Genomic DNA, 20451 nt, shown 5'->3' with positions numbered 1-20451 from the left:
TGCTCTTCCGCAACACCTCAAAACGCAAGCGGACCACATCCTCTTCAAAAAATTGCTGAAAAAACTTACTTCTTTGTTAAAACGGACTCATCTAATTCCTCTGCTGCTTGATACTCTCTTCACGATCCCCCACCCTGCTTAGTTCCCCATTGTTAGCTACTGCTCCCCTTGTCTACTCTTTGTCAACTTTACAATATTTTCTTAAATTGTAAATTTTCCTAATTTTCTGTAAGCCACATTGTGCCTGCATATATGGGAAAATGTGGGATACAAATGAACCATAAATAAATACATTTGGATTTTAGATTTTACTACTTGCCTTTTACAAATCCGAGCTCAATGCAAATTACAATTCAGGCGGTGCACTATTTCTCTGCTTCAGGGTGCTAAAGTTGTACCTGAGGCAGTGGAGGATTAAAATTTGACAAGTATTCAGCAGAATAAAAATGTACACAGACTGTGTGTGTGTGTGGGGGGGGGGGGGGGGGGGGAATCTTCAAAAGCTATGATTTGTCTGGGTGATTCCCAAAAGTTACCCAGACAACCTTTGAATATTGATCTCAAATGTTATTAGGAAGGCGGACAGACACACACATGGTGATCTCACAAGCCCTCTTACAGTCAAAAAGCATGGCATAAAAGTGAGCTAAAAATGTTATTAAAGCAGTTAACCCCTCTCTTACCGCTCTCTTCTGAATGAAGAGCTGAGCATCTTTAAGGTGGCTGGCAATGTTCTCGCAGAGCCTCTTGCGCTCATCCTCCTTCAGCACTTTGGTATAAAATGCACGGACCTACAGTATTTATTCAAAATAAATGTAACTCTGTCAGCAAGTCTCAGTCATTGCTGAAATTCTTCTATACAAACCTTATTGTAGTTTAAGTAGAAAACATTCTGAATTGCTTCAGAGTCACCCTCTTTAACCATAAACTCAGTCAAGTAAATATTATGAAGCAATTCATTTTTTTTCTCTTCCAGCAGAAAGAATACAACCGTTACAACACCTGAACATTTTAAATTCAATTTTGGTAGGTTTATAAGCACATTATTTAGGTCTACAATTAACAGTTAGCAAATGCTATCACCTTAATGTGTGCCATTAGTAACTAGGTCCCACTGCGTAAAAAGGGACCTATGGTAAAATAATATAACAACATATATATATATATATATATATATATATATATATATATATATATATATATATATATATATATATATATATATTTTTTTTTTTTTTTTTTTTGCTCACACCTTTTTCAGTAGTAGCTCAAGGTGAGTTACCATTCAGGTACACTGGATATTTCTCTGTCCCAGGAGGGCTCACAATCTAAGTTTGTACCTGAGGCAATGGAGGGTTAAGTGACTTGCCCAAGATCACAAGGAGCAGCAGTGGGATTTGAACCGGCCACCTCTAGATTTCAAGACCGGTGCTCTAACCACTAGGCCACTCCTCCACTCTAATTGCCATTAGTGCGAGAGCCTCTACTGCCACCTATTTTGTAGGCGGAAAGGACTCACCCACTCCACCTGTGCTAAATATTATTGATATTTATGGACTAGTATTGGAATTTTTTTTCTTTTAGGACCAAAGATTGAGCCTTAAGCCCATGTGCTAAGGATATATATTGAGGTCCTTTTTTCTCCCTTTTTTTTTTTCAACTTGATTATTGGTAGTAGTGAATTGAATAACTAAGAACTCTGTAGTTTTCTTCTGTTAAATTCTGGTGATTATTAATGCACTCATAAGCAACATTTAATGTTTTTTAAGTAGTCAGGAAAATACAAATCAAGCCAGTAAACACTATTATTCCTTCAGCTAAAATCAGCTACCCCATTAAATAAAAATACTTCTGTTAAAGACCCATTTCATAAGACCATGTATGTTTCTTGGTAGAAACCAATGCAATGCCAATGCATGGTAGAACCAATGCATGGTAGAACCAATGCAATGCCAAACCATTTGTGGAAGTGGCACAGTTTATTGTCTGCCCCCATCTGCCCAATTACCTGAGTAACATTATCTTCATCTTCACTTCGATAGCGGGCTACATCTGCTGAGCACTTAAAGACGTGCTCCTTAACTCTGGGCTGATTCTCAGGAGCACTGAAACTGTTCGGATAATAATTTGGAGCACCACCTTAAAATGAAACACCAGAATCATCAGCTAAATATTATAGGATAAAAGTCATCAAGGGCACTGATAAAATGAGTAAAAGAATAAGCATTTCTGCCATTTTGAATATAACCCTTGTTGCAGTAGACTAGAAGTACTCAATTACATAATGTACTTAGGAGTTTAGGCTACTGAACCTATGCTAAAGACCTTGCTCATGCTAGCTGATCCTCTTTAAACTAAAATATTTTTCCTTTAAGTGTACTGAAATATTTAGGGCCCTTTTTACTAAGCTACGCAGGCGCCTACGCGTGCCAAAATGGACTTACCGCCTGACTACTGCGTGGCTCTTGCGGTAATTTCATTTTGGCACACATATGCTACGCGCATCTGAAAAATAATTTTTATTTGCGGACAGAAGTAGGTCCTTACTGCCCAAATTCTTTACCACTAGGTCTATGGCTGGTGGTAAGGTCAGAGACCCAAAATAGTCACGCGGCAATTTTGATTTTGCCGCACATCCATTTTCAGGAAAAAAATAAAAATAAAAAGAGGCCTTTTTTACAGGAGCACTGAAAAATGATTCTGAGCACCTCCAAAACCCACGCCTACACTACCGCAAGCCACTTTTCAGCGCGCCTTTGTAAAAGGACCCCTTAGCTTGTATTGACTAGAACAGTCCTGCCCCTCCCCCCCAAAACTTTGATATGGCCATACTGAAAATAAGGGCAACAGATTCTCTTTCTTGTTATAAAATACCTACCCCCAGGCAATACAGACATTTTTAGGCAACCAGAAAACAAGGCAGTCAAAATTGTGTCCTTTTTTATTTACAATTCCAGAGACAGTTGAAGTCTTATTTATTTAGGAAGTATTTGCTTTCATAATGTTTGTGAAATTGATTCATTAAATTATGTTTGATTTTGTTATCTTACTTTATGTTGCAATTGATTTTGTTAAAATTTGTTATCCTGCTCTGAACTCTCGTTTGGGGAAAAAGCAGGTTATAAAAGCCTAACATAACATATCTAAATTTTATAGACTTAAGTACATAAGTATTGCCACACTGGGACAGACCAAAGGTCCATCAAGCCCAGCATTCTGTTTCCAACAGTGGCCAATCCACAAATACCGGCAAGATCCCGAAAAAGTTCAATACATTTTATGCTGCTTATCCCAGAAATGAACAGTGGATTTTCCCCAAGTCAATTTAATAATGGTCTATGGACTTTTCCTTTAGGAAGCCATCCAGACCTTTTTTAAACCCCGCTAACTGCCTTTACCACATTCTCTGGCAACGAATTCCAGCGTTTAATTACACATTGAGTGAAGAAAAGTTTTCTCCGATTTGTATTAAATTTCCAGTATTTCACAAACTAGGTTTTAGTTAATCTCAAAGACCAAGCTTGGTCTTCCCTAACTCTTCCCTTCTTAAATTAGTTATTCTTTTGGATCGAACTAGCAGATGCATTAAGTACTAAAAGAGTAAATTAATAAGAACATTGATAATGCTCAAATTGGGATGTAATCAGTAAAAGAATGCTGCTGACACAAAGCCTGTATCAACCTGTGCCTAAAATCTAACACAGCAGTCTGAACTATTTTAAGTTGGGTATTTAGATGTGCTGATGGGCAAGTTCCATAAAACCATCCTGCAGCAACTTCCCCCACACCCCCAGCACTAAATATTCCAAACATAATTTTGGATGTAACAAAAATGTCACATTACCTTGGTTGTCAGATATGCACATGGGCCCATCCCTCTGATAGTTGGCCACACGGGTTCTGTAGGGGCAGTTTACTGGGATCTGTAGGTAATTAGCCCCTAGGCGGTGCCTGTGAGTATCTGGATAGGAGAAAAGCCGACCCTGAAAAAAATTTTTTTTTTAAAAGAAGATGATTTTATATATGTGATGTTTATGGAAAAGAAAAACCGTTCCTGACCTCCTTGCTCTTACCAGGCTAACCCAGACTGTATAGGAGCTCACCTATCATCTGCTGGAGACTGAGAAATACTGGTTGGCTGCTAACAGCTCAAGATCCTTTATAGAATGAAGGTATTGAACCAGTAGTTCCCAGTTTCCAGTCTCCACCGGCTGGCAGGACAGCATATATGCACAACCTGAAGGGATGAGGAAAAGTATCTGGGAACAGTTCAATAACTTTGTGTTCATTCAGAGTTTTCATAACTGTCAACTTCAGACTGGCTTTGCACTTGGACTGAAGGTTGTCCATAATCCAGCAAGTAAAACTAACCAAAGTGGCCTTAATCTGGTGAGGATGGTACATTCTTCAAGACCGTGGGTGCATATTTGGGTGGAGGGGGGGGCTAGTGAGGACATTGCCCCCTCCCCTCCAATGAGCTATCAACCTGAGTGGCATGCAGGTTGCTATACCATTTTCTCTGCTTGGCAGCCCCTGACTGGTACAGCTGCAGCATCCCTCCCTCTTATCTTTCCTTCAAGCCCCACAGCACCAGGTATCGTTCCCTCCCCCACCCCCGAAGTCTTCCAATCTCCTGGGCTACTGACAGCCTCAGCAAGAAAGCAGTAAGTACGCTGCTTTAGAACTGCCCTGGAACCCTTCTCTCTCCCACAGCTTCATGCTCCTGCGCGGCAGGCCTAAAGCAGTGTGCTTACTGCTTTCTTGATGAGGCTGTCAGCGGCTTGGGAGATTGAAAGACTCCAGTATAGCAGGAGCAACTGACACTGGGCCCTGCGGGGCTGGAAAGAAATGAAGAGAGAGAGAAAGAGAGAGAGAGACACACACACACACACACAGATGTCTTACCTATGGATTTTTTTTTTTGGGGGGGGGGGGGGGGGGTGCATGGGCAATACCAGCCCCATGGTACTAGATGGGGAAGGAGTGAGAGAAATGCTAAAATGGGGACAGAGAATGATGGGACGTGTCTGTGGGGGGGGGGGGGGGGGAGAAGAAAGAGATGCTGGAATGGGGGCAGAGAATGATGGGACGTGTGTGGGGGGAGGGGGAAAGAGAGAGATGCTGGCCCAGGGGTGTAGGAGGAAGGAGGAGCTGGTCAGGAGGAGGAACGGACACAGGGGGAAGGACGGGGACACAGGGGGCAGATACTGAACATGGGGGGAATAGGGTCAGGGGCCAGAGGGGAGGTGCTGGACAGGACAGGGACACAGAAGGAATGATGGTAGACATTGAGAGGAGAATGGACAAGAGATACTGAAGGCAGAAGATGGATGGGACTAGGGGGGTTGGGTTTGGGAGAAGGGGAACAAAGAAGATGAATGGGACTAGGGGTGAGGGAGGGAGAAGGGGAATAGAACAGAAGAGGACTAAGGGATGGAGAAGGAGAACAGATTAGAAGATAGATATGACGATATGGTTGGGCAGACTGGATGGACCGTACAGTTCTTTCTCTGCTGTCATCTATGTTACTACCTATTACTTAGGGGGTGAGGAAAGGGGAAGGGGAACAGAGCATGGGACTTGGTGATTGAACGGGAGAGTGTTAGGGAGCAGAGCAGGGAATTATGAATAGGAAAGATGGAGTGGGAGTTTCGAGGGGATAGTGAGTACTTGACAATTTAAAGTATGAGTGGGGGTATATTGATAGGTTGGGAAAATGAATGAGGGTGCTAAATGAGGGATAAAAAAGGCAAGAAAAGGGGATGACGTGTGGGGAATGGTTGAGACATAATGTGAATGACCTGGAAGACTGGAGAGAGGATGAAGCATTGAAAATAGATTGGGGTTCTGGGGAGGGGTATAGGAGAAAGAGGATGGGGTTCTGGGGAGGGATATAGGAGAAAGAGGATGGGTCTTTGAAGGGGTTGAGTGAGGGTGGAAATGGGGTTGAAAAGATTGTAAAAGAGAGGAATAGGACATGGATTATAAGGTAAGAGATGGAAGAACAGTCTCAGAGGCAAGGGAAAGAAGGAGAGACAAAGATGGAGCTAGAACTGATAGGGTGATGAGATGCAGTAGAGGGTAGATGAGAGCTAAGGTGGTGAGTATAGAGCAGGCTGTGGAGTTGGTACACCAAACCTTCAACTCCGATTCCTCTATTTTTCTACTGTCCAGCTACAACTCCATAGCCCTGCTACAGAGGATGGGAATGGGGGACTAAGGAAGTGGGTAAAAGATTGGGGGGGGGGGGGGAGGTAGGAGAATGGGGAAGGGAGAGACAGAAGGGGTAATGGGAGTGCTGGAGAAGGAATGAGAGGGAGATAAGAAATGAAATTAATTAATTTTAAAAACTTGTATTTGTATACCACTTACAGCTAAGTGGTTTCTGTTAAAAAATCTAAAAAGAACATTCACAATAAAATAAACAAAAACATATACACAATATTAAATGAACAACCACCTTATATCATCACTTCACAGCCTCATAAAAAAACAAATCTATATGCAATTTAAAAATCCAGTCACAACCAATTGGGTTTTCAGAAGATTTTTAAACTGTGTAAAGCTACCACAGTGACGAAGCTGACCAGATAGTGCATTCCACAGGGAGATTCCAGCTTCAGTTTGTATATCCGCATGGTGTAATCGTACCACTACATCAGTAGAAAGCCACATAGCAGTCTCTGACCGCAATGCATGTCTCGGCCGGGCAACATAATTTAACTCAGATAATTTTTGTTGATTATAATCAATGTTGGCAGGTAGTTATTGCTATGAGTTGCCCCTGAGGATAAGCGCTGTCAGAGGAGGGGGCCAAGAGGGGAAAAAATATGCCTGGAGGGTAATGTTGCCTCTGGGGAAGAAGGGTAGAAAAAAATGCTGCCTGTAGTGAGGGGGAGGAAAAAGTGTTGCCTTTGGATGGCCCAAAGAAAAAAAAAGTTCTGCCCGTTTTTTTTTTTTTTTTTGGGGGGGGGGGGGGGGGGGGGGGGGGGGGGGGGGGGGGGGGGAGGGGGCTATGTTTTTCTATCCATGTGAATGGTAGAGGGAAGTGCTGGTAAGGAAAGGAGAAAAAGCTGGAATTTGGAGAAGGAGAAAATGGGTGCGTGATGGTGTCAGGCCTAGGTAAGAGGAAAGGTAAAGTGTTAATTTATGTGAATGTGAGAGGGGGCATAATGAGAGAAATTTCCCATGATGATGGCTCTTTTCATTTAAATATAGTGAATGATACATACCTGTAGCAGGTGTTCTCCGAGGACAGCAGGCTGATTGTTCTCACGACTGGGTGACGTCTGCGTCAGCCCCCCACCAACCGGAAGAAGCTTCGCGGGCGGTCCGCACGCAGGGCACGCCCACCGCGCATGCGCGGCCGTCTTCCCGCCCGTGCGCGACCGCTCCCGCCAGTTGAATGACAAGCAAAATTATGAAACGCAACTCCAAAGGGGAAGAGGGAGGGTAGGTGAGAACAATCAGCCTGCTGTCCTCGGAGAACACCTGCTACAGGTATGTATCATTCACTTTCTCCGAGGACAAGCAGGCTGCTTGTTCTCACGACTGGGGTATCCCTAGCTCTCAGGCTCACTCAAAACAAGAACCCAGGTCAATGGAACCTCGCAACGGCGAGGATATAACAGAAATTGACCTACGAAGAACAACTAACTGAGAGTGCAGCCTGACCAGAATAAATTCGGGTCCTGGAGGGTGGAGTTGGATTTACACCCCAAACAGATTCTGCAGCACCGACTGCCCGAACCGACTGTCGCGTCGGGTATCCTGCTGGAGGCAGTAATGTGATGTGAATGTGTGGACAGATGACCACGTCGCAGCCTTGCAAATCTCTTCAATAGTGGCTGACTTCAAGTGGGCCACTGACGCTGCCATGGCTCTAACACTATGAGCCGTGACATGACCCTCAAGAGCCAGCCCAGCCTGGGCGTAAGTGAAGGAAATGCAATCTGCTAGCCAATTGGAGATGGTGCGTTTCCCGACAGCGACCCCTAGCCTGTTAGGGTCGAAAGAAACAAACAATTGGGCGTGGGGCTGTGTCCGCTCCAAGTAGAAGGCCAATGCTCTCTTGCAGTCCAATGTGTGCAACTGACGTTCAGCAGGGCGGGTATGCGGCCTGGGGAAGAATGTTGGCAAGACAATTGACTGGTTAAGATGGAACTCCGACACCACCTTCGGCAGGAACTTTGGGTGGGTGCGGAGCACTACTCTGTTGTGATGAAATTTGGTATATGGAGCATGAGCTACCAGGGCTTGAAGCTCACTGACCCTACGAGCTGAAGTAACTGCCACCAAGAAAATGACCTTCCAGGTCAAGTACTTCAGATGGCAGGTATTCAGTGGCTCAAAAGGAGGTTTCATCAGCTGGGTGAGGACGACGTTGAGATCCCATGACACTGTAGGAGGCTTGATAGGGGGCTTTGACAAAAGCAAGCCTCTCATGAATCGAACGACTAAAGGCTCTCCAGAGATGGCTTTACCTTCCACACGATAATGGTAAGCACTAATCGCACTAAGGTGATTCCTTACTGAGTTGGTCTTGAGGCCAGACTCCGATAAGTGCAGAAGGTATTCAAGCAGGTTCTGTGCAGGGCAAGAACGAGGTTCTAGGGCCTTGCTCTCACACCAAACGACAAACCTCCTCCACTTGAAAAAGTAACTCTTTTTAGTGGAATCCTTCCTAGAGGCAAGCAAGACACGGGAGACACCCTCAGACAGACCCAACGCAGTGAAGTCTACGCCCTCAACATCCAGGCCGTGAGAGCCAGGGACTGAAGGTTGGGGTGCAGCAACGCTCCGTCGTTCTGCGAAATGAGAGTCGGAAAACACTCCAATCTCCACAGTTCTTCTGAGGACAACTCCAGAAGAAGAGGGAACCAGATCTGACGGGGCCAAAAGGGCGCTATCAGAATCATGGTGCCATGGTCTTGCTTGAGCTTCAGTAAGGTCTTCCCCACCAAAGGTATGGGAGGATAAGCATACAGGAGGCCGGTTCCCCAATGGAGGAGAAAGGCATCCGACGCTAGCCTGCCGTGTGCCTGTAGTCTGGAACAGAACAGAGGCAGCTTGTGGTTGGTCTGAGAGGCGAAAAGGTCCACCGAGGGGGTGCCCCACTCTCGGAAGATCTTGCGTACCACTCTGGAATGAAGCGACCACTCGTGCGGTTGCATGACTCTGCTCAGTCTGTTGGCCAGACTGTTGTTTACGCCTGCCAGGTATGTGGCTTGGAGAAGCATGCCGAACCGGCCGGCCCAGCGCCACATCCCGACGGCTTCCTGACACAGGGGGCGAGATCCGATGCCCCCCTGCTTGTTGGTGTAATACATTGCAACCTGATTGTCTGTCCGAATTTGGATAATTTGGCAGGACAGCCGATCTCTGAAAGCCTTCAGTGCGTTCCAGATCGCTCGGAGCTCCAGGAGGTTGATCTGCAGATCCTTTTCCTGGAGGGACCACAGACCCTGGGTGTGTAGCCCATCGACATGAGCTCCCCACCCCAGGCGAGATGCATCCGTCGTCAGCACTTTTGTGGGCTGCGGAATTTGGAATGGACGTCCCAGAGTCAAATTGGTCCGAATGGTCCACCAGAGCAGTGAAGTGCGGCAACTGGTGGAGAGGCGGATGACATCTTCTAGATTCCCGGTGGCTTGGAACCACTGGGAAGCTAGGGTCCATTGAGCAGATCTCATGTGAAGACGAGCCATGGGAGTCACATGAACTGTGGAGCCCATATGACCCAGAAGTCTCAACATCTGCCGAGCTGTGATCTGCTGAGACGCTCTGGTCCGCGAAGCCAGGGACAGGAGGTTGTTGGCCCTCGCTTCGGGAAGGAAGGCCTGAGCCGTCTGGGTATTCAGCAGAGCTCCTATGAATTCCAGAGACTGGGTTGGCTGGAGATGGGACTTTGGGTAATTTATCACAAACCCCAGCAGCTCCAGAAGTTGAATAGTGCACTGCATGGACCGGAGGGCTCCTGCCTCCGAGGTGTTCTTGACCAGCCAATCGTCGAGATATGGGAACACGTGCACTCCCAGCTTGCGTAGATACGCCGCCACCACCACGAGGCACTTTGTAAACACTCGTGGGGCAGAGGCGAGCCCAAAGGGCAGCACACAATACTGAAAGTGCCGTGTGCCCAGGCGGAATCTGAGATACTGTCTGTGAGCTGGCAGTATCGGGATGTGAGTGTATGCGTCCTTTAAATCCAGGGAACATAGCCAATCGTTTTTCTGAATCATTGGCAAAAGGGTGCCCAAGGAAAGCATCCTGAACTTTTCTTTGACCAAGAATTTGTTCAGGCCTCTCAGGTCTAGGATGGGACGCATCCCCCCTGTTTTCTTTTCCACAAGGAAGTACCTGGAATAGAATCCCTGCCCTTCCTGTCCGGGTGGTACGGGCTCGACCGCATTGGCGCTGAGAAGGGCGGAGAGTTCCTCTGCAAGTACCTGCTTGTGATGGGAGCTGAAGGATTGAGCTCCCGGAGGACAATTTGGTGGCAGGGAGGCCAAATTCAGGGCGTATCCGCACCGCACTATTTGGAGAACCCACTGGTCGGAGGTTATGAGAGGCCACCTTTGGTGAAAAAATTTTAACCTCCCTCCGACCGGCAGATCGGCACTTTGAGGGCGGCTATGTTCCCATGGATCCAGTCAAAAGCCCGTCCCCGGCTTTTGCTGTGGAGGCGCAGGGGGCTGCTTAGGCGCACGCTGTTGACGAGAACGAGCGCGCTGGGGCTGTCCCTGTGCCTGACGAGGCCTTCGGGCCGGCTGGGTGTACCTACGCTTTGCAAAAGAATAGGGTGCAGCCTGCCGGGCCCGGGAAAAACGTCCACCTGCTGAGGTGGGTGCTGAAGGCGCCCGGTGGGAGAGCTTGTCGAGGGCGGTTTCCCGCTGATGCAGTTGGTCCACCAGCTGCTCGACCTTCTCACCAAAAATGTTATCCCCCCGGCAAGGGACGTCGGCCAGTCTCTGCTGGGTGCGGTTGTCCAGGTCAGAGGCACGCAGCCATGAGAGCCTGCGCATCACTATACCTTGGGCCGCAGCACGAGATGCCACGTCACAGGTGTCATAGATACCCCTGGACAGGAACTTTCTGCACACCTTCAGCTGCCTGACCACCTCCTGATAAGGCCTGGACTGCTCCGGCGGGAGCTTATCGACCAGGTCCGCCAGTTGCTTCACATTGTTCCGCATGTGGATGCTCGTATAGAGCTGGTATGACTGGATGCGGGTCACGAGCATGGAGGATTGGTAGGCCTTCCTCCCAAACGAGTCCAGAGTGCGAGACTCCCGCCCCGGGGGCGCCGAGGCGGTATCCCTCGAACTCCGTGCCCTCTTGAGAGCAGAATCCACGACCGCCGAGTCATGGGGCAATTGGGGCCGCATTAACTCTGGGTCAGAGTGGATTCTGTACTGGGATTCCGCTTTCTTGGGGATGATGGGATTAGATAGCGGTCTCATCCAGTTCCGAAGCAGTGTCTCTTTGAGGACATTGTGCAACGGTACCGTGGAGGACTCTCTAGGTGGTGATGGATAGTCGAGGACCTCGAGCATCTCAGCCCTCGGCTCATCCACAGAGACCACGGGGAAGGGAATGCAGATAGACATATCCCTGACAAAAGAGGCAAAAGAGAGGCTCTCCGGGGGTGAGAGTTTCCTCTCCGGTGAAGGCGTGGGGTCAGAGGGGAGGCCCGCAGACTCCTCTGAGGAGAAATATCTGGGGTCCTCCTCTTCCCCCCACGAGGCCTCTTCCTCGGTATCGGACATGAGCTCATGTAGCTGAGTCCTTAACCGGGCCTGGCTCGACGTCGAGGCACCGAGGCCTCGGTGTCGTCGAGCGGTGGACTCCCGCGCCGGCGGGGACGAAGCTCCCTCCATCGACGTCGACGGGGACTCCACCTGCGTGGCGGTCGAGACCGGCGCCGCAAGCGGCGGCGGTGTCGACGGCCTCGGCACCGGGCTAGAGCTCGCCGGCGCCACAGTCAACGGCGCAGAGGGCGCAAGCACCCCTGGCGCCGGCACAGCCTGGCGCATCAGCCCTTCCAGGATCCCCGGAAGGATGGCTCGGAGGCACTCGTCCAGGCCCGCTGCCGGGAAAGACGGTGGGGCCGGTAGAGGTGTCGGTGCCAGAAGCTGCTCGGGTCCAGGAGACGGCACCAAAGTGCTGGGACCCTGACGCGGCGGTACCTCCACAACCGAAGGGGATCTCTCCTCTCGACGAGGACGCTTCGGCGTCGACTCCTTGCCAGCACTGGGACCCTGGTGCATCGAGGGCGACCGATGACGGTGCTTGTGTGACTTTTTGCGATGCCCGTCATCGGCGCCAGGTGGAGCAGAGGAGGAGGAGGTCGATCCCCCTCGGTCACGAGGAACCGGGTCCGACAGGGTTCGGTCCTGAGGGCCATGGGCCGAGGGAGTGACCGGGGCCGATTGCCCACGCGGCCTCTCACCCCTACCCTCGCCGGCGGACCGGCGGGCCGACGGGACCTGTGCTCCTGGGGTCGATGCCATCGGTGCCGATTTCTCGGGCATCGATACCGGTACCGAAGAACCGGCCGTCGATACCGATGCCGTCGAGGTCGACGTCGAGGGGCCGGCGCAAGTTCCAAATAGACGGTCCCGAAGAACTTGCCTCGCAACCTGAGTCCGTTTCCGGAGACCGAGACACAGGGAACACGACTTGATATTGTGCTCCGGCCCGAGGCACTGGAGGCACCAAGCATGGGTGTCGGTCTGCGAGATCGGCCGGCCGCACCGACCACACTTTTTAAATCCACTCGGGACCTTCGAGGACATCGACGGAAAAATCGCGTCGGCGAAGTTAAAGTCGTCGATGGTGGCGGTAATCACACCTCGAAAAAGAAATCGACCGTGCGGCCACTAGGCCGCAACGCGACGCCCCCGCTAGAAACGAGGGAAAATGGGAGCGCGTGCTCCTTTTTTTTTTTTTTAAGAAAAAGAAAGTGGAGCGCGCGGCAACTAATAAAGTAAAAATAAAGTAAAAATAAGAGACTCGCGTAAGCGCGACGGTTTTTCCGGGGCTGAAGATAGAGAGAGCGGCAAAAGCACGACTCTCTCCAGTCGCGGAAAAAAAGGAACTGGCGGGAGCGGTCGCGCACGTGCGGGAAGACGGCCGCGCATGCGCGGTGGGCGTGCCCTGCGTGCGGACCGCCCGCGAAGCTTCTTCCGGTTGGTGGGGGGCTGACGCGGACGTCACCCAGTCGTGAGAACAAGCAGCCTGCTTGTCCTCGGAGAAATATATCTCCACTGCTTTGATACGCTGGCTTCATATTCAGTGTTTTAGTCTGGGGTGTGTGTGTGTTTTGAATAACCATAATGAATATGTATGAGATGTATGTATACAAATGAATATGCTAATTTGTCAAACCCCACCCTTTGTACCCCCCCCCCCCCCAAAAAAAAAAAAAAAAATGAACATCAAACTACACCCATGGTCAAGACAAAATCACAATGAAAAGACACCCTGAATTTGTGGGCATGAAGAGACTGGGCTGTTCATTTTATAATTTGTAGGTTACTTCTCTTACCATTTTCTCTTCCAAATGTTTCTTGCATGCCATTCTTATTTCTGTCTGGGATGTCATGCACAATACTGAAAAAAATCACACAAGCTACCTAATGCTCTCTTGAAAAAGGAACACTCGATATCTATTATAAAAAAAAGTTATCTATTCAAAACATCATGGTACTGAAAAATCTCATTTGAAAGGCGTAGACATTATGCAATGTTATTTAAAACGCCACTCTTATTATCATCGACATTAGCAGCTACACCTCTCAAAGTCAGTAACAGCTTGAGAAATCTTGCTAAATGACAATAATTTAGGGGATTTGACTTAAGAAAACTTTTGACTTACCTGCAGCATCTTGTCAGGACTTGGTTCAATGCCTGGGGGCATGTTGCTTGGATCAAAGGCCAACTGCTCCACCTCTGCAAAGTAATTGACCGGGTTTCTGTTTAAAACCAGTTTACCCACAGGGATGAGAGGATAATCCTTATGAGGCCAAATCTGGAACACAAATACACACCATGCTAAAGATATACAGTAGAGCCACATGAAAAGAAATGTTGTGAAGCAGACAAATTTCTTAGAAAAATTATATTCGCAAAAAGCAAATGAACTCAGGGAGGAGGAAAGGGTTGCTTAGGAAAGTGTTGTTACATGAGAAATATTTTTATAATGGAAACATGTATGTGAACCTCAACACAGTAATGGATCACAGAGATCAGCAGACAAGCAACTTGCACAATAAGCCATCAAGGACTAGATTCTATTTATGGCACCTGAAAAATCCGCACAGAAATAAAATACACAGGCGCATTCTATAAAGTATGCCTAGATCTAGGCATACTTTATAGAATGAGCCTAAATTTCCACATGGTTTATAGAATACATCGAGCGTCTGTCTGCACGACTAAATGTAGTTGTGGCCAGTTACGCCAAGGAAAACTTGGTGTAAATCCCGATGCCTAAATTAGGTACAGAGCGAGTGTATTTTACAAACCTGCGCGGGTTTCGGAACACCCACAACCTGCCCATTCCATGTCCATGGTCACACCCCCTTTTCAGCAGCATGCATTAGAATTTACACAAACCATGTTACAGAGTACGCATAGCAAGTAGTGTGCATAAATTCTATATTACTGCCAATTAGTGCTGATAATAGCTTAACATCCAATTATCAGCGCTGATTAGCTTGTTAACCAATTAAGTTATGTGCATTGTTATGAAATACGATTCGATTTCCGCACAGGAATCTTAGTGTAATATAGAGAATCTGGGGGAAAGTCTATCAAATCATTTTAGCAGAACTATAAGAATTGTCCAGTATCCTGCTTCTAACAGAGGCCAAGCCACGCCATAAATACCTGCCAGAATACCCAAAAATAGCAAGACTCCATCCTACACGAATAAGTAGTGGTTTACCCCAGATCTACCTTAACAGATCATGGACTTTACCTCCAGAAATCTGTGCAAATCTCTTTTAAACCCACTTACGTTAACTGATTTTACCACATCCTCTGGGAACAAGTTCCAGAGCAGCTGACTTAAAAAAAAAATTTCTATTTGTTTTACAAGTACTACTATGCAACTTCATGCTGTGTCCTCTAGTCCTTGCACTTTTTGAAAGAGTAAACAATTTGTACCTGTTCCACTCCACTCAAGATTTTGCAGACCTATCCTATCCCCCATCCAGCCATATCTTCTCCAAGCCCTGTAGCCTTTCCTCATATGTTCGATCACCTAATCATTTTAAATATATACAAGCCGTTAAGCCCATTAAAATGGGCAATATTTTTTATTTCTGACATATAATGTAAATTTGATGAACGTAATGTGTATTGCTTGAAAGGGTGCGGGGAAAAGTTGGGGGTACAGAGAGAGTGACAGTGTGTATATGTATGAGAGAGAGCTGCTAGGAGTCCCTGTGACAGTGGAGGGGCATTTGCTCCTTAGCCAGTTGTTTCAGGCAGCAAAGCAGGGCTCGTTTTTGAGTAGCCTGCCCCCCTCCCCCATACATCTTCCTGTAACCTATATGGTGTATGGTGCGGTACTGCTGGACTTTAATGAGTTCAGTGTGTGTGTGCGTGTGTGAGAGAGAGAGAGAGAGAGAGAGAGAGAGAGAGAGAGAGAAAGAGAAAGTCTGTGAAAGAGAGAGAAGAGAGTGTGTGAGAGTTCAGAGAGAGAGAGTTTGAGGCAGCAAAGCAGGGCTCATTTTTGAGTCGCCTGCCCCCCCCCCCCATACATCTTCCTGTAACCTATATGGGGTATGGTGCGTTATTGTTGGACTTCAATGAGTTCATTGTATGTGTGGTGTGTGTGAGCAACGTGCCTGGGATCCATTCCCGGCGTCGCTGTCCCACTGTGTGTGTGAGAGAGACAGAGTGTGTGTGTCTGTGTGTGAGAGAGAGAGAGAGAGTTCAGAGAGCGAGAGAGCCTCCGAGTTCCAGGCCTCCCGCCCTCCCTCCCAGTTCCAAGAACCCCTTGGCCCCCTCCCTCCCAGTTCCAGGCCCCCTCCCTCCCTCGGAGTTCCAGGTCCCCCCTCCCACCCAGTTTCAGGCCCCTTCCCTCCCTCCCTCCCACCCAGTTTCAGGCTCCTCCCTCCCTCCGAGTTCGTCGCCGCCGCTCCCCTCCACCGAGGTTGCCACCGGCCCTCTCCATTGAACTCACAGCACCTCACCTCCGAAAGCACAGCAGGCAGCAGCAGATCATCTCCCTTCGGGCTTCCTTCCCTCCCTGTGTGCCGCAACTTCGGCAAGGGCGGGACACAGGGAGGGAAGTAAGGCCATCAGCCGCTGCCTTCTGCGCTTTCTGAGGTGAGGCGTTGTGAGCCAGCGGCGACCCTGGGGGGGGGGGGGGGGGGGAGCGGCGACGGCGACCTCAGTGGAAGGGAGGGGCGCTTTTGGAGGCGAGATGCTGTAAGTTCAACAGAGAGGGCCTATGTGCTGGCGTATTGAAGAGAGAGAGGGAGAGACGGGAGCAACGTTAAAATAAACCGGGAGCAGAAAGGTAGAGCTTCTGGCTGCGCATCAGAACGATATTGTATACGTGCCGCTGTCAGCCTCTAAGAACATATTGTATACGTGCCGCTGTCAGCCTCTAAGAACATTGGAATTTGGAACAGATCTGTGACGTGCTGCGCTGTTCTGCGCATGTGCAGCACGTCGGTCACTCTTCATTTATATAGGAAGATAAAAATTCCACTGTATGTTTTCTGAGATGCAGTGACCAGAATTGCAAACAATACTCAAGGTGTTGTTACACCACAAAGTGATACAGGGGCATTATGATAGTCTTTATTTTCTATTCCTTTTCATTAAGGCCATATGGCAGAAACTGATGCCTGAATTTACTGTTAGCGGGTCTCTGCTAATCCACTGCATACTAAAACCTTTCTGGTCATTCAGCCGGCAGCAGTCAGTGTTTTTTCTAAACGCTGACTGCTGCCTGGCTAAGTTAGACCCAGATATTCAACACCAGGCCATGTCTGGGCACCAGAATTTAATATCCAGGTCACAGGCGATTCCTGAATTTATGCGAGTATGGTGCCATTTCTGCACTGGGCAAAGATATGACAGCTAGCAGTCAAACTTGGCTGGTTAGCTATGCAGGAACTTGGCACTGAATACTGCCAATGCCCAAATAACTTCTGTGATCACTCTGACTCTGTTCCTGGACCACCCCTGATCTGCCCAGACAGTGCAATGTTCTGTGTCACTGCCCAGTTACTGATACTAGATGCCTACAACTAGTTAAAAACATGGTTGTAAAATTAAGGGTCAAGTAAATATGACTTTGTGCCCCCCCCCCTTTTTTTTGCAAAAAGAACATATCCTATGAGTTATTGGTAGCCAATCTTTTAAAATCGTGTCGTTTGTGCACAAGGTTGGTTCTCCCCTTTACTTCATCCGGCACTTAATTCCCTTCTACAGCCCTCAGATCTTCCCAATCTGTCTTGTAGTTTCTTCATTCTGACTAATACATTATGCTACGACTTTATCTGAACAAAAACCTTTAGTGTTGTAAGCCCATCACTATGGAACATGCCCAACCTCCTCCCCTATGTCTAGAAAGGTCCATTGAAAAACTCAAAACTAGTTTTAAAACATTTTTGTTTACTGATGCCCACTAATTCAGTGGTTCTCAGACCTGGAGGCACCTAAGACAGTCACATTTTCAGAATATCTACAATGAATATTCATGAGAGATTTGCATGCAATTGAGGCACTGCATGCAAATCTTTCTTGTGAATATTCATTGTGGATATCCTAAAATGCTTACTGGCTGGAGTGCCTCCAGGACCAGGTTTGGGAATCACTGCACTAATTTCTATTCCTCTAGTCCCAGGAGCCAAACTGGGGGAATGCAATTGCTAGATCTGTTGTGTGGTTATTTCTGTCCCTCTCCCTCTGTCCTATTCTAACAATGTAGCCCAATATAGTCCCCCCTTTCTTTCTTTTTTTTTTTTCCTATATGACACTATTATAGTATATCAAATATCTAAAACTTGAAACTTAAATGTTGCTGAATATCGCCCCTTTTCAGGCAGCGGGATTTAACCAGGCAGGAACGTCTACAGTCCAGTTAAATCCTTTTGAATATCAGGCCCTTTAATTTCATTTGAGACCTCAATTATACAAAACCAGATCACATTTTGATTTACCTTGGTTAGATCAAATGGGTTAAATGGAAATTTCTCTGCTTGCTCAAAGGTCATGACCTGGATGTAGAATGACCAAGATGGAAAGTTTCCTTTGGCAATAGCTTCATAGAGGTCACGGATTCCATAATCAGGGTCACTGAGTACCAGTTTACTGGCTTCTTCAACAGACAGGTTTTTAATACCTTGATCAGTCTAGAAACATAAAAAGTTAATGTGTTAAGGGCAATGTATAGATGAGATACTTATAGACCTTCTGAAAAATGACCCAACAAATGTATATCCAAAGGTACAGGAATACATAAAGTGAACAGAAATATTCTAATTTTTAATAACTTATAAGTTAATATTTTAACTTTTGCCAATTTTTGCATCAGTATTTTGTGTCCAAAAGTTGTCATAAGTGAATAGTACTAGGTTGTACCTTGGGGGAGAAAAGCTGAGAATCCCAAGCAAAGCATACCCCACCTTTTGAAATGATGCTCAAGGCATTTATAGCATTATTACAATTTGAGTCCAATAAGTCCCTTCCCCAGACAGCTTACAATACTAAGTAGATACCTGAAGCAACAAGAATTCAGGGCTTGTTTAAAGTCACAAGCAGCGTCTGTAGAAAAAGCAAAACTTGAACCCTAGTTTATCTGGTTCTCTTTCTCCAACAGTAATGCAATCCAGCTGAACTGTGTTCCTCAAGCAATCCACATAGACCTTCAATAGGATTTAAAGCTGCAAAACTACCTTCTAACATATCTAACTTGCATTCCAGTTTCAAAATATATTTTAATTATTAAACCTGAGCAATGCTTAAAAATTCTTATTCCTATTATTCATTAAGCAGTCAAGTAAAAGATCTGTTCAACACATTAATGATCAATAATGGAGCAACAGACTTAAAAAAAAAAAAAAAAAAAAAACATCCCACCCCACCAAAAGTATCCTCATAATAGAATTTTAACGTGATACATTCAAGACTTAGCAACTATGAAGGAAGTGTGTTTTAAGCCTGTATGTCCTGAAGTGTATTTCTCTTATTTGGCAAGCAGGTGCTGTGTTTTTACTGTAAAGCTACATGCTGTGGGGTCCTTTTACAAAGGTGTGCTGAAAAATGGCTTGCGGTAGTGTAGGCAGGGGTTTTGGGCGTGCGCCGATCCATTTTTAAGCGCACCTGTAAAAAGGGCCTTATTTTTGCCAAAAATGGACATGCGGCAAAATCAATTGCCATGCATCTATTTTGGGTCTGAGACCTTACCGCCAGCTATTGACCTAGTGGTAAAGAATCCGGGCGATAATGACCTGCGCGCATCTGTTACATGCGCCCGAAAATAAAAAATATTTTTCAGACACGCGCATCGGACGCGTGCCAAAAATGAAATTACTGCCACGTAGTAGTTGGGCGGTAACTCCATTTTAGCGTGCGTTGGGCGCGCATAGATGCTTATGCAGCTTAGTAAAAGGGCCCCAGTGTGTTTTAAGCCTGTAAAATGTATTGGATATTTTCCTGCCTTGATTATGTCCTGAGATCTCTTTGCTAAGGCTCTGTGAACAGTTATATATCCTGATCTTCCCAGGTACTGTTAGTATACAAATGTTTACTTAGTGTTATAATTGATCCATATTTCAGTTACCTGTTATTGTTTGCTGATTGCATATTTTTTGTTCATTGTTCAATTTTTACAATAAATAATTGTTTATTGTCTCTGCCTGTCAGGCCTGATAAAGAATCCTGGTGGTTTGTGTATTGGGTCTGTGAGTGCTTTCTGGGAACTCAGGGACTACTGGGAGTGTAGCCTCCAGTAACCTAGAAATCACTGGAGATAATTTGGGAGTGAGAGACTCGCTCAGAGGCGGTTGTGACCCAGTCAGTGGGAGGAGGGTGCTGGTGTAGAGCACAGCTTGGAGAAGAGACGGCTGAGGGGAGACATGATAGAGGTATATAAAATAATGAGTGGAGTGGAACAGTGGATGTGAAGTGTCTGTTCACGCTTTCCAAAAATACTAGGACTAGGGGGCATGCGATTAAACTACAGTGTAGTAAATTTAAAACAAATCGGAGAAAATGTTTCTTCACCCAACGTGTAATTAAACTCTGGAATTTGTTGCCGGAGAAAGTGGTGAAGGCGGTTAGCTTAGCAGAGTTTAAAAAGGGGTTGGACGGTTTCCTAAAGGACAAGTCCATAAACCGCTACTAAACGGACTTGGAAAACTCCAAAATTCCAGGAATAAAATGTATAGAATGTTTGTACGTTTGGGAAGCTTGCCAGGTGCC

The 20451-nt window shown here is 46.9% G+C and overlaps 1 protein-coding gene across 1 annotated transcript in view; it reads right to left on the bottom strand.

The window, feature by feature from the left end:
* Positions 1–20451, bottom strand: part of LOC115468787 (catalase-like) — a 65420-nt gene that overhangs the window by 7675 nt on the left and 37294 nt on the right. The window contains exons 7-11 of the mRNA XM_030200783.1: positions 18189–18380; positions 13880–14032; positions 3845–3983; positions 2009–2139; positions 684–791 (exon numbers count right to left, since the gene is read on the bottom strand). Coding sequence (XP_030056643.1) covers positions 684–791; positions 2009–2139; positions 3845–3983; positions 13880–14032; positions 18189–18380 — 723 coding nt within the window. The remainder of the gene's footprint in view (positions 1–683; positions 792–2008; positions 2140–3844; positions 3984–13879; positions 14033–18188; positions 18381–20451) is intronic.

The sequence above is a fragment of the Microcaecilia unicolor genome, chromosome 4, assembly GCF_901765095.1.
Source record: "Microcaecilia unicolor chromosome 4, aMicUni1.1, whole genome shotgun sequence".
Classification (NCBI taxonomy): domain Eukaryota; kingdom Metazoa; phylum Chordata; class Amphibia; order Gymnophiona; family Siphonopidae; genus Microcaecilia; species Microcaecilia unicolor.
This window is presented reverse-complemented; position numbering and strand designations above follow the sequence as displayed.